This window comes from Mustela nigripes, chromosome 7 (genome assembly GCF_022355385.1).
Source record: "Mustela nigripes isolate SB6536 chromosome 7, MUSNIG.SB6536, whole genome shotgun sequence".
NCBI classification, from domain to species: domain Eukaryota; kingdom Metazoa; phylum Chordata; class Mammalia; order Carnivora; family Mustelidae; genus Mustela; species Mustela nigripes.
Window position 1 is genome coordinate 126,087,581 of NC_081563.1, and position 14,656 is coordinate 126,102,236.

At 41.1% G+C, this 14,656-nt stretch overlaps 2 protein-coding genes across 2 annotated transcripts; one reads left to right on the plus strand and one right to left on the minus strand.

Annotated features, from left to right (window-relative positions):
- The first annotated feature begins 1,544 nt into the window (after nucleotides 1–1,544).
- WFDC11 (WAP four-disulfide core domain 11) lies at nucleotides 1,545–3,400 on the plus strand. Its single transcript, XM_059407700.1, has 3 exons — nucleotides 1,545–1,629; nucleotides 2,732–2,874; nucleotides 3,386–3,400. Exons 1-3 carry the CDS (start codon nucleotides 1,545–1,547, stop codon nucleotides 3,398–3,400), a joined length of 243 nt encoding a protein of 80 aa, XP_059263683.1.
- A 3,962-nt stretch (nucleotides 3,401–7,362) lies between these two features.
- WFDC10B (WAP four-disulfide core domain 10B) lies at nucleotides 7,363–8,529 on the minus strand. Its single transcript, XM_059407701.1, has 2 exons — nucleotides 8,439–8,529; nucleotides 7,363–7,496 (listed from the first exon to the last, which is right to left on the minus strand). The coding sequence occupies exons 1-2, from the start codon at nucleotides 8,527–8,529 to the stop codon at nucleotides 7,363–7,365; spliced, it is 225 nt and encodes a 74-aa protein (XP_059263684.1).
- Between the last annotated feature and the right edge of the window lie 6,127 nt (nucleotides 8,530–14,656).

A 14,656-nucleotide genomic window follows, 5' to 3' on the forward strand; every position in this document is an offset into this window, starting at 1 on the left:
ATAGTATTCCATTGTGTATATATACCACATCTTCTTGATCCATTCATCTGTTGATGGACATCTAGGTTCTTTCCATAGTTTGGCTATTGTGCACATTGATGCTATAAACATTCAGGTGCACGTGAGTCCTGACTTGTTTTAAATGTGGAAGATGGCCAGGTACTTGATGTATTTTTTGCAGATGATTTTTGAGCAGATTTTCTTTAAACTCCCAGATGATCTGTCTCACAAGCTCATTTTAGGGGCTATCCAAAGGTTTGGCCAAAACTTTAATTTTAATATCTTGTTACGCATTTTTAATTTTTTTAACTTTTAAGTTAAAAAATTTTTTTTTAGAGAAAGAAAGAGTGAGAGCATTCAAGCAGGTGGATGGGGGAGTGGCAGAGGGAGAGGGAGAGAGAGAATCTTAAGCAGGCTCCAAGCTCAGCACAGAGGCCAACACAGGGCTCAATCTCATGACCCTGAGATCATGACCTGAGCAGAAATCAAGAGTCAGATGCTTAACTGACTGAGTCACTCAGGCACCTTGAATATCATGTTACACATTTTAAAATAAAAAGTCAAGATATAGGGCGCCTGGGTGGCTCAGTGGGTTAAGCCGCTGCCTTCGGCTCAGGTCATGATCTCAGGGTCCTGGGATCGAGTCCCACATCGGGCTCTCTGCTCGGCAGGGAGCCTGTTTCCTCCTCCTCTCTCTCTCTGCCTGCCTTTCTACCTACTTGTGATCTCTCTCTGTCAAATAAATAAATAAAATCTTTAAAATAAAAAAAAAAAAAAAAAGTCAAGATATAGGCAACAAGGAGATGGGTATTAAGGAGGGCACGTTTTGCATGGAGCACTGGGTGTTATATGCAAACAATGAACCATGGAACACTACATCAAGAACTAATGATGTACTGTATGGTGATGAACATAATAAAAAGTTATAAAAAAGATATAGACAGCAAGTCTGATATGATTTCAGTTTTATAGAAGATAGGATTACATACACCAATATAGTGGAATTACCAGAAATACTTCATTGTCTTCTTTGTACTTTTCTGTGTTTTAAGAATTTTGTCAGCTGGATTTGAATTATTTTTTCATCAACGGAAAGCAACACATTTATAAAATAATTTTTTTTCTATAAAAGGAAGGCAGGAAAACAATCTGAGGGGTTTGAAGTGGTGGAGGGTGGGGGAGGTTGGGAGAACCAGGTGGTGGGTATTAGAGAGGGCACGGACTGCATGGAGCACTGGGTGTGGTACAAAAATAATGAATACTGTTATGCTGAAAATAAATGAAAAATTAAAAAAAAAAAAGGAAGGCAGGAAGTGTGCGATACAGAGAAACCTTTCAGCAAAGCCAGTGTTCAGCTTTGGTGTGTGTGTGCCTGTTGTTGGGTGGATGGGGACAAGGAGGAATAAGTAGACAAATAGTAAAGAAATTTTATAATCAATTCTTCTTGCCTCACAAGTCTGTTTCTATCTCTCAATTTCCAGCAGCAACTGGAAAGGGAAAAAAACATCCTGACAGTATATATTCAGACATATACGGTCATCATCATGAAGCTCTGGACACCTCAACTCATGACATTCCTCTGTATGGTGTTACCGTCTGTGCTGGGAGTGATGAAGGAAAAACACAGCCGTAGGTGATTAACCTGGGGGTGGGCATCCTGTGGAAGGAGGGTATTGTGCTTTTTCCTGGACAAGTGAAGGGGTATTGTGTCTGGCACGTTTGACTCAGGACTCACGACCCACTTTCCCTGGGTCACCTATTAGAGATTCAGAGACTTTTTAGTTAATGCACAGAGATCTAAGAAATGTCCAAGTGGAGGTTCTCCGATGCTTCCTCTTCCAACTTTGAAAGTGGCAATGGGCCCTGCCACCTTTTACATACATCCCATAAGTTATAAAGATATGTTATTTTTCCATGTCAGGGTACCATATCTTTCCAGACTTCCAGAAGCTCCGTGTCTTAGCTGTGTGTGATTTGAAGAGTACTGTAGGGGGATTTCTTAATATATATACCCTTAGTTTCAGTGGCAAATCTTTAAGAATGTGAAAAGATAGAAAAGAGACATGAGATGTGTCTCTAGTGGGGTAAATTTGAGGGCCATATGATGAGAAAATGGAATCAGTGGAGGGTGCCAAGAAAGTGGGTGAGAGAGAGAAGAATTTGGAGAAAAGCTGTTCTTGTATGTGCTTTGGTGAGTGCTGTGAAGTGTGTAAAACTGGTGATTCACAGACCTGTACCCCTGGGGATAAAAATATATGTTTATAAAAAAATAAAAAATTAAAAAAAAAAAGCTGTTCTTAAAGGCAGGGTCAATAAGAAACAGAAGAAGGGAGATAATCTGTTCCTTATTCCCCCTGGTGTGGCTTCCCACACTAGGAAGTAGGTATGGTAACGAGGCTAGAGGCTGCCTTGGACCCTGAGGTCTCCTGTTACAGAAACGTAGACTTTATAGGAGGACACAGGAGTGTATGTGTGTGGGGGTGTATGCTGAATCCTATCTCCAGGAAGCTTGATGAGGGCCCAGAGGCCTATGGGAGCAGAAAAGGCGGGGATCTATGAAGATGCAATGAGGAGGTTCAGTACAGGGATTTTCTCCTAAGGCAGATGGATACCTGGGTGGGGCTTGGTGGGTCTTGGATTCTAGGAGGGGCTGTTAAGCTTATGAAGGACTTCTCTTCCCACCTTGGTTATGTGGCCCCTCTCAGCCTCTTCCAACTCATGTCAATTACAGGGAATGAAATGTTCCTTGAGGAATGCTGGGGAGAGCCAAGTGTCACTGAATGTACCAAGAAGTGTTCTAGAGCCCTTAAATGTGTAAGCAAAAATTATACATGCTGCTGGACCTATTGTGGGAACATCTGTTGGAAAAATAAAGTGAGTTGGGAGATGTGCTTGGGTGTGGGTCTTTACTGGTTCTCAGATGCTGTTATTCATAAACAGAAGACTGAGGTTCCTCAAATCCTATGCACAAAAATAGTGGAAGACAATGTCCCCTAAGCCTGGACAGTAGAGCACTGGTGAATAAACCAAGACACCAGCTTAGGGCACTTTATTTCTTTCATTATATAATCAATGCCTATGTTGTCCTCATTTTATTACTCAATCGTTTTCTCTTTTCCCAATTTTTCTCCAAATTTCTAACCATTTCCTCCATAGTCAGACCTTTCAATGAACCCTTAGGACCCAGTCAGGCCCCAAATGTCTACATTTCTCTGTTCAATGAGCCAAACCCACCTCCCCACCCCAGAAGTGTACAATTCTTGGCACTGCATAAAGTACTCATGTCCCAGGGTCTGGTGGGGATGGGTAATATAAAGCTTGGAAATGAATGCTTGTTCCTCAGAGTTCCCTTAGCCTCTGAGTATATAACATTTCTATCTTGCAGGAAATATTTGCATGAGGTTTAAACCCTAACCTCCCAGCAGGACACCAGTCTATTCACACTGAGGGCTGGGCAAGAGCAAATCCTTGACAAATAAACTCATTTATCAGCAGTGGATTTTGGTTTTTTCAACGCCCTCCCACTACCTTTGATTACCATATTATACCCCCAAATTACCTCCTCATTTGATTACCTTAGAAACAATAGGCTAATTTCATGCTTTTCAGAGAATAGAAGTTTATTTTAGTACATAATTTTAATGTGGGTAACTGGCAAATAGCTCTTTCATTCGGTTTTTCAGAGAGCAGGTCTCTGGTAAATTTGTTTCTCACAGGGTTTGGGTAAAAATTAAAAAAAATTTTTTTAAGAGAGAGAAAGTGTGCATGAACAGGGGAAGGGGAAGAGGGAGATGGAGAGAGAGAGAGAGAGAATCCTAAGCAGGCCTCATGCCCAGCTCGAAGCTGGACATGGGGCTTGGTTTCATGATCCTGAGATCATGATCTGAGCCAAAATCAAGAGTTGGACATTTAACCAACTGAGCCATCCAGGCACTCCTGGGTAAAAATTCTAAAATGAATTTACATGTATATAAGATGTATATAAGTTTGTATACAAGACTGGACAAATAAGTAAATAACTGGGGATGTTAGAAGCCATGTTTCTAACTGTAAGAGAAAAGAAGTTACAAATAAGCAAAATGGAAGGCTAGGATGAGCCCTGCAGGTAATGGATTTGAGTCAGAGACATCAAAATGAACCTACATTCAGCCCAATATATATACAGAGAGACAGAACCTGAAGTAGACAGAGTGTGTATACATGGATTAGTTACACATGGTATATATTTCCTGGCTATGCCTGGAAGCAGTGATACCACAGTAGCCATAAACACACCAGAAGCCCAGATTTTGTTTTTTATTACCATTCTCCAATAAGTGGGCTAAGGCTTCTTGGAGAAATGGCTGATTCTAGAACTAAGTTTAGAAAATACAAGATGAGACTACAGTATCTTTTAGGGTCGGAAAGTAAGGAAATGCTATAAAGTCAAAGAATGAGAACAGGAACTAACCTTGAAGGCTTCCCAGTGGTCAAAGCCTAGAACAGTTTGATCATTAAACTGTCCCTGCTGGTCTATTAAAATAAGACATTACAAAGTTAATGGAAAAATATTAGACAACTTCAATATAAATCTACTATTAAAGAAAACAGAACAAATGAAAACTGAAATATTTCTGCAGAAAAAAAATGTCCCACCAGAAACACCTTGCCAGGGAGAAGGTTAATACAACACCTACAACTTTAATTATATAAATATCTGTAAACAAAGATTTTAACAGATGAAAAATAAAATACCTTGAATCAGAAATTTTAAAACTCACACATAAGTGGCCAAAAATCCAGGAAGACATGAAATAAGAGGTGGTCAGAACAAAAATATCAAAGAAAAAGTTAAAGGTCATTTCAGAAATAAAGATTGTTACAAGATTTTGAGACAGAATAAATTCAACTGAACTACAAGAGGCATTGAAGAAGAATGAAAGAATACAATATTCAACTAATGAATCATTGAACATTATATAAAAAAGGATTGATGTACTATACCTTGGCTAATTGAATTTAAACTTAAAAAGAAGACAAGAGATCACAAATAAAATGCAAAAAGTAAAATCAATGAGAGAAAGATTAATAAAGAAGATGGACAAAAAAATCTAAATAAATAAATATAACTGGAGTTTAAAAAAAACCCAAATTACCAATATTAAAAACTAGAAAGCATTCCATCAATAAAAGAAATCCCAATCCACCTAAAAAGGGACTGCCATATACCCAGCAGCAGTGACCCAGAATAGACTTCGAAATCAGATGTGTGATGTCCTCTCACATATATTGTTCTACCTTCTCATACCCACTCACTAATGCTTTCCAGGAAGTGAACCCTTCCCAAGCTAAGACACTGGACAGACACTACACTCACTGGTGGGTATACATTCCTAGAGAATGTAATTTTAATGACAGGATTTTAGGCTTAGAAACAACTGCCTCAGGACAGAGCCTTCCTTGAATCCTGCACGTCACGCCCATATGCCCATTCTAATTATATTTGGGCAGATGGGCATTTCTTGAAGGTAGATCTTGCACTCAGCACCTAAAGCTAACTTCCAATACTTCCTTAATTAGACACCCTGGGTTTGTTATGACACAGGCTACTATCAGAGGCGGTGGTGGGGCACACTTTGTAGGTGAAGGCACCAGTATGGACCTACTTGGGTCCATGAGGTCACGCAAAGGATGGAAATGAGGCAGGAGGTGACCATTATCATGGTGTATGAGACATATCAGATACTTCTAGAGTCCTCCCATCTGCACTGACATAAAGAAGTAGCATGACTGGAGCATGAGAAGAGAAAAATGACCACAGAAACCATGACAACCATGAGGCCATATGTTTGTCAGACAGCCCAGCCTGATCAACAATTCTCCACAGGTTTTTTGGACACCCAGGTCATGGCAGAATTTATAGATGCTCTCTCCTCTGCCTCCTTGCCTTCCTTGAATCCTGAGAGTCAAGGTCTTACAGGGGTCCCCACTCCTCCACTCGACCTACCATGGAACACACAGCTGTTCCATAGGACAGAGCAAAGCCTTCTGGGGGTAGCCTCTGAGTCCACTGGGGCAGGGTGGAGTGTCCAGAGAGCCTATGGAACAAGGGCCAAGACACCAATTATCACGATGGAGAAGACCAGCTGCTTCCAGTAGATTTCATGATCTGTAAGGTTCATGCCAGTGGCAAGCAATAGGTCAGCTGGCAGCATGGTGTACCCACATGGTAGGGCACACTGGTCATAGATGTGGGAGGTCATTCCCTGTGTGGGCCCTGGCAGGTAACTTTGCCTCTCCTAATAGTCTCTCCCAGGGTGTTTGGGGCCTGGCCAAGCCCTGGGAAGATGCTCGCAGAGTCAGGCTCTGTGAGGACCACTCCTGTAGAGCATGTCCTTACCGTCCACCTGTGTCTTATGAGGTCTGTGCTACTGGTTGATCATAATCTCTTTCCTAAGGTCTCCTGGCCCAAGGGCAGGCCCAAGGTGAGGTAGAGAAGTTCCTCTGATACAAGGAGCCCTGGTATGCTTCTGAGCTGGGCCAGAGGCTCTGGCCTGAAAGAGGCAGATTTCCTCCTCTGGGCAATCCTTCACTGGTGCCCAGTAGGAAGCCCTGGACTGGAGTGTAACACTAGATGTTAGTGTAGACACTCACTTTCATGCCCATAATGGAAGAACCATAATGGAGGAACTCTGAGCAAACGGGGGTCCACACAAACATCCTGTTCTGGCCACGGCATGACCTCTCACTCTCTTTTTTGCCTTGAGCATGTCACTCAACTTCCCTTGGATTGGTTTTCTCCCTTATAAAGGGACAGTAATCTGAACCTCACAAGGAAAATGGGGGGAATGGGGTGGTGGTGGGTCAAGTTTAAGAAGAGGCCTCCCTGGGGCCTCCTACTCTGTGACCAGGGTCTAGCCTCCACCTGCCTCATGTCTAACTTGGCCCTTTGGACCCCAGGCTGGGGAATGTTCTGGTTAGCATTGGGAGATACCACACATGAGAAGTTTCTCCCCTGGATGTGCTGGCTCAGTAAGCAGATCAACAATGAGGCTGGGCCTCCAGGACTTGGCAATGGTGCAGGAACCAACAGGAGAGAGAATACAGAAGAATGGCAAGGGGAGAGAGATCAGAGACCTGGACCCAGAGAGGGGGGCCCACTGGGGTCTGCACTGGGTCCTCAGTGGTCACAAGCACTGGGACTAAAGTAGGCAGGTCTGTGGACATCTGTTCGGGTTTATTTGACAGGAACAAGGAGTTCAGACAGTGGGGAGGGTGCATTCCTGTTGACGACCTGGTGCCTGGGATCTGAGATCCTCCTGATTTGGTCTGAATAAAGGGTTGAGGGTGGGGGCGTGATGCATGCTCAGCCCCCTTGCCCATTCACTGGAGGCTCATGCAAACATTCCCACAGTAAGTTGGACAGCACACGGTATTTTCTTCTGGACACTTTAGAAAATAGGAACAGTGATTGCTGCAAAGATCCACGCTGGGCTTCTTTTGACAGGCTTTTGCACCTAAAAAGGAGCAGGGACAAGATCACTGGAACCAGATCCACTGAGAGCCCTCCTCTGAAGCTTAGAGTCTCTCCCAAAACCCCAGAACCCAGGTCCCACATATGACACTCTTGGACTTTGCAGGGGAATCATCTTCTGCCCTTCACTCAGTCCTGGTGGTTGACAGTATCTCAAATTCTATAACCCCTGACTCTTCGCCAGTAGATCTCAATACCTGGCCTTTCTGGGCCCTCTGGGTACTCTGCAACCAGGACCCTGTCTCCCATGTTAGTCCCCCATGTTAGTCATGACCTTGGTGAGGCCTCCCATAGAATCTATACTCTGAGAACTCAGCAGAGACTGAGACATCCTACAGACCCTCTCCACTCTCCAGAATCTGCAGGGTCTGGAGAGGAAGGTGACTTGCCACTCTGCCCCCTCTCTCCTGTCACTGTCACTTTCTCCAGGGCCCTTGCCTCTTCCCAGATTTTACCACTTGCACTATTTCCCTTCCACTGCCACCATCCTGGTCTCTCTGATGATAACTTTGACTTGACCTTGTACACCCCAAAACTTGCTTTCCCACGGTTCTTTCATTCCACACCTACCCCCACCAGCATTTGTGGATGTAACTTGCACATATGTGCAGAAATCTAAGAACAGTTGTTTGGTTTCTCCATGTGATTCTCAGCCCGTGATGTACCTTTCACCACTGTATGTGGTGTTTGTGTCTGGGTATTAGGAATGGAGAAGCACAAGACGTAGTTTCCCCTCCACCCCCATCACTGTTCCCAGGGCCAGGGAAAGGGGCCAGAGGGCCATGGTTTGGGAGGACCCAGAGTCTTCATAGTGCTGTGATCTGAGCAGGATGTGCTGAAAGGTTCCAATACCCAGGTCATCCTCAGAAGGAACACAGAGCCTCCTGGCCCCCTTCCCCTCCCTGTCCCCTAGTCCATCACCTACTCTGCATCATCTTCGGTTTCCGGTGCCCTCCCTGGACCTGCAGCAGCAGCTCACCGAGGAGCAAGAGAAGCAGCAGAGCCTGGCTTGGCATGCCTCTGGCCAGAGTGGAGAGCTCTCAGTCTGGAACAGACTTCCCTGGAGAGCTGGGTGGTTATCCTGGGCTCCTCCCTGCTTCCACTGGCCAAACAAGGAGCCCTGTTTCCTCCCCTTTGCCTGCCCTTAACAGAGCCTGTTCTCTGTGGGACTTGGGCTTCTGCAGAGGATTCCTGCTCTCACATGACTAATCCCCTCCTTTGCAAAGAGAATTTTTTCCCTGAAAGATGTAATATTTCTATATTCTTTTTTCATTTTTTAAAAGATTTCATTTATCTATTTGACAGAGAGAGAGAGAAATCACAAATAGGCAGAGAGGCAGACAGAGAGAGGGGGGGAAGCAGGCTCCCTGCCGAGCAGAAAGCCCGATTCGGGGCTGGATCCCAGTACTCTCTGAGATCATGACCTGAGCCAGAGGCAGAGACTTGACCCACTGAGCCACCCAGGCGCCCAATATTTCTATATTCTAATTACAAAATAATTTACAGAAAGGAAGAAAACAGTATTTTTGTAGGAAGATATAAAAACAACCTGAGTCCATCAAGGGATGAATAAATGAAGAAGATACAGATATCATTCAACACTAAGAAGGAAGGAAATGCTGCCATTTTTGACAACCTGATAAAATTTGAGGCATTGTGATAAGTAAAATGTTAGACAGGAAAGGGCAAATATTGTATGATGTCACCTCTTTATGGAAACTAAAATGCTGAACTGTTAGAAATAGGGAATAGAATGATGGTTACCACTGGCTGGAGATTGGTGAATGGGGAAATGTTGGCAAAGGGTATAAACCTCCAATTTTAAGATGAATAGATTCTGGCTATGTAACATATGCATAATGCTTATAAGTAACAGCACTGTATTACCTACTTGAAAGTTGCTAAGAGAGGGTACCTGGGTGGCTCACCGGGTTAACCATCTACCTTTGGCTCAAGTTATGATCCTGGAGTCCCAGGATCAAGCCCCACATGGGGCTCCCCATTCAGTCAGGAGTCTGCTTCTCCCTCTCCCTCTGTCCCTCCCCCTGTTCCTTCTCTCTCTCTCTCTCTCTCTCTCTCTCTTGCTTTCAAATAAATAAAATCTTTGGGGCACCTGGGTGGCTCAGTGGGCTAAAGCCTCTGTGTTCGGCTCAGGTCATGATCTCAGGGTCTGGGATAAAGCCCCGCATTGAGCTCTCTGCTCAGCAGGGAACCTGATTCCTCCTCTCTCTCTGCCTACTTGTGATCTCTGTCTGTCAAATAAATAAAATCTTTTTTAAATTATTAATAAATAAATAAACAAAATCTTTAAAAAAAAAAAGAAAGTTGCTAAGAGAGTAATACTTCTGTGTTCTCACCACAAATAAGAAATGATAATTATATGATGTGATGAAGCTGTTGGATCATTTTATGGAAGGCAAGCATATCAACCAACACATTGTACACCTTAAATTTATACAATGTTATGTCATTTATATCTTAATAAGTCTAGAAAACAATATATTACATATTTTATACATATAATTATATATATTCCACACATAAACTTTCCCAGTTTGAAAAAAATCTGAAATATATCAAGTATATCTTAATAAAGCTATTAATATATCATTATATTATAGCTATAACTAATTAATATTGTTAATTAGTTATTAATCTATTCTATATTGATATTAATTATTCTATATTAATTAATGTGTTATGTATTATATTGATATATTGATATATACATTTAAGTATATTAATAGACTATATTTTATTAGTATATTATATTAATATATCATGATTATATTAGTATATTGATCATTGATGTATTATTTTTTTAAATTAAGGTTATTTTTTGGTTTAGAGTTTTTATTTATTTGACAGAGAGAGATCACAAGTAGGCAGAGAAAGAGAGAGGAGGAAGCAGGCTTCCCACTAAGCAGAGAGTGATATATTATATTAATATGATTATATGTTAATTATTACTATATTATAATTATTAATATATTATGGCTGATTAATATGTCATCTAGAGAGAGACTAGAGGAGGACATGCAAAGAATAGGGGTATATTGTAAGTATCGTAGAGCTCAGACAGATGAGGAGACCCACCAGCCAAGAGCTCAGGGCACGCTCTCCAGGAAGAGGTAATCATTGACCATAAATATTGTGGAGAAGTATTGTAGGCTCTCTGAAGCACAGTTGATTTTCCCCTAAAAAGAGAAAATGGGGAAACCTGGGGATGCTGGACTCCCAATAGATATTGAAGATGGGGAAAAGATGGCAGTGAAGAGTTAAACCCTATTCTGATGTTCTAAACTCTTGATACAGTCTCCTTCAGGACACAGGGATAGTTTAGTTTTAAAATCTGAGATACTTAGGTTGCAGTGATATGTAATAAAACTCATTAATACAATGAAGGGAGGAAAAAAAAAATCACATGATCATCTCAACCAAAACAGAAAGAGCATTTTACAAATTGCACCACATTCACAAAACTAGGAACACAAGGAACTTCCTCAACAAGGATTAAAGGTATCTATGAAAAATACACAACTACCATTGTATTCAATGGTGAAAGAGTGAAAGCTTTCCTCTCCAGATCAGGAATAAGACAAAAATGCAGCTTTTGTTACTATTAGCCAATATTGTACTGGAAGCTTTAGCCAAAGCAATTAAGCAAGGAAAAAAAGCCATCTAAATTGGAAAGGAAGGGGAAAAAAAACTGTTTGCAAATGACATGATCTCACAGAGAAATTCTGAATGGATCCACACACAAAAAATTGGTAGAACTAATAAATTCAGCAAAGTTGCAAAATACAAAAATAAGACACAAAAATCAACTGTGTTTCTATACACCAACAATTAGCAATCCAAAAAAGATTAAGAAAACAATTTAATTTCCAGTAGGATATAAAAGGTTTAAAATACCTAGGAACAAGTTTAACCATGAAGGTGAAAAACTTGTGCACCAAAAAAATACAAAACGTTGTTGAAAGACATTAAGGAAGACCTAAATAAATTAAGACATTCCATATTTGTGGATTGGAAGATCTAGGGCATTAAAATGGCAATATGGTGTAATCCCAAATAAAATTCCAATGGCTTTTTTCCCCCTCAGACATGAAGAAGCCAATCCTCAAATTCATACAGAATTTCGAAGGGCATGCCATATACACAAAATAGTATTAATTAGAGGACTTAAATTTCTCAATTTCAAAACTTATTACAAAGCTACAATAATCAAATCAATAATCAAAAGAGTGGGCATATAGATTGATAAATAGAATTCAGAGTCTAGAAATAAAACTATGCATCTATGGCCAATGATTTTTTTATTTTATTTATTTTCAGCATAACAGTATCATTAATTTTTCACCACACCCAGTGCTCCATGCAATCCGTGCCTCTATAATACCCACCACAAACTGTGGAAAGAACCAAGATGCCCTTCAACGGATGAATGAATAAGGAAGATGTGGTCCATATACACGATGGCCAATGATTTTTAACAGCATATCAAAACTAAGAATAGTCACATCAACAAATGGTACCGGGACCCTTGATATTCACAGGCAAAATAATGAAAATGAACCCCTACCTCATATCCTATACAAAAATTAATTCAAAGTTGATCAATGATTTAAATATAAGAGCTAGGGGCACCTGGGCGGCTCAGTGGGTTAAGGTCATGGTCTCAACATCCTGGCATCAAGCCTCACCTCAGGCTTTCTGCTCAGCAGGGAGCCTGCTTACCCCTCTCTCTCTGCCTGCCTCTCTGCCTACTTGTGATCTCTCTCTCTCTCTCTCTCTGTCAAATAAATAAATAAAATCTTTGAAATAAATAAGCTATAACATTTCAAGATGAAAGTGTAGAAGGAAATATCACGACCTTGGATGAGGTAATGGATCATTAGAAATGGCATCAAAGGTGCCTGGATGGCTAAGTTGTTAAGCATCTGCCTTCAGTTCAGGTCATGATTCTGGGGTCCTGGGATCAAGCCCCACATTGGCCTCCCTGCTCAGCAGGAAGCCTGCTTCTCCATCTCTCACTCCCCCTACTTGTGTTCCCTCTCTCTCTGTGTCTCTCTCTGTCAAATAAATAAATAAATCTTTTTTTTTAATTATATCAAAAGCATAGCAATAACATCAACAAAATAGATAAATTGGACTTCATCAAAGTGAAGAACCAAACTTGTGCATCAAAAGACTATAAAAAAAAGTGAAAAAACAACACATAAAGTGGGAAAAGATATTTGAAAATTATATGTTTGGCAAGGTTTAATACTCAGAATATAAAAAGAACTCTTACAGTTCAAGAAAGATAAATAGCCCAGTTATTAAATTGCAAAGAACTTGAGTAGACACTTCTCCAGTGAAGACACAGCAAGTATATGAAAAGATGCTTAATATCATTAAGGAAATGCAAATCAAAGCCACAGTTAGATACTATTTCACAATCACATGGAAGGTTATAATCCAAAAAATGAGAAAGAAAGGGAGAGAGGAAGGGAGAAAGGAGGAAAATAGTAAGACTTGGCAAGGAAGTGGAGAAATTGAAACTCTTACACCTTAGTGATAAAAAATGCTTAATAGTTCAACAACTATGGACGAAGTCTAAATCGCCTCAAAAGTTTAACATAGGACCCATCAATTCTACTGCTAGACATCTGGGTAACCCAAAAGGACTGAAAATAGGTCCTAAAAAAAAAATCCTTGTACACAAACATTCACATTGCACTATTCACAATCACCGAAGGGTAGAAACAACCTAAATGTCCATCAACAGATGAATACATCAGCAAATTGTGGTATATACATGCAATGGATTATTATTCAGATATAAAAATCAATGAAGTACTGGAATGTACCACAATGTGAATGAACATCAGCAGCTGCAGAGATAACATTTTTCATATAGTTTGGCAAAGATTCAAAAACACAATCATACCTTCCGCTGGGGGAAACACCTACGCTCACATGGTTGGGGGCAGTACAAAATAGTATAAGCCTTAAGGAATAGAATTTCATGATATCCAAGAAAACTCTGTCAATCTACCATTTTAAGCAACGGTTACACCTGTAGAAACTTACCCAGATGTTATACGTCCAACACTACAGAAAATATGCACATGGCTGTTCACTGAATCATATTTGTAATAGCAAAATCATGGAAAATACATAAATGCCCCTCTAAAGAAAATTGGCTGAATGACGAAGTTTGTGTGCACAGAGTGGTGTTGAAGGTAGTTCTAAAAAAGGGGGGAATTGCCATGAGCTGCCTTAGGGTGATTTTCAGGATACATTGTTAAGTGAAAATGACAAGGTGCAAGTGAGTATATTTGCACAAGAAGGAGAAAAAAGGAAATTAAGGATTCAAGTAACTAGTTTTCTTTACCTTACACAAAACTCTCCACAGAATTGATAAATAGGGGCTGCTATTCCACACTTTCTTTTTCTTTTTTTTTTTTTGAAGATTTTTATTTATTTATTTGACAGAGATCACAAGTAGGCAGAGAGGCAGGCAGAGAGAGAGGGAAAGCAGGCTTCCCGCCGAGCAGAGCCCAATGCGGGGCTTGATCCCAGGACTCCGGGATCATGACCTGAGCCGAAGGCAGAGGCTTAACCCACTGAGCCACCCAGGTACCCCCACAGTTTCTTTTTCTTAATTTCTTTTCAGTGTTCAAGTTCATTGTTTATGCACCACACCCAGTTCTCCATGCAATACATGCCCTCCTTAATACCCACCACCAGGCTCACCCAACCCCCAACCCCGCCCCTCCAAAATCCTCAGATTGTTTCTCAGAGTCCACAGTCTTTCATGGTTCGTCTCCCCCTCCAATTTCCCTCAACTCTTTTCTCCTCTCCATCTCCCCATGTCCTCCGTGTTATTCCTTATGCTCCACAAATAAGCAAAACCATATGATAATTGACTCTCTCTGCTTGACTTATTTCACTCAGCATAATCTCTTCCAGTCCCGTCCATGTTGATATAAAACTCGTGTACTCATCCTTTCTGATGGAGGCATAATACTCCATAGTATATATGGACCACATCTTCTTTATCCATTCATCCGTTGAAGGACATCTTGGTTCTTTCCACAGTTTGGCGACTGTGGCCATTGCTGCTATGAACATTGGGGTACAGATGTAGTGAAA

Coding starts and splice junctions, on each gene's coding strand:
- WFDC10B (XM_059407701.1), bottom strand. CDS start 8,529: ATGCCAAGCCAGGCTCTGCTGCTTCTCTTGCTCCTCGGTGAGCTGCTG. Junction 7,497..8,438: donor GAAACCGAAGATGATGCAGA/GTAGGTGATGGA, acceptor GCTCCTTTTTAG/GTGCAAAAGCCTGTCAAAAG.
- WFDC11 (XM_059407700.1), top strand. CDS start 1,545: ATGAAGCTCTGGACACCTCAACTCATGACATTCCTCTGTATGGTGTTA. Junction 1,630..2,731: donor GATGAAGGAAAAACACAGCC/GTAGGTGATTAA, acceptor TGTCAATTACAG/GGAATGAAATGTTCCTTGAG.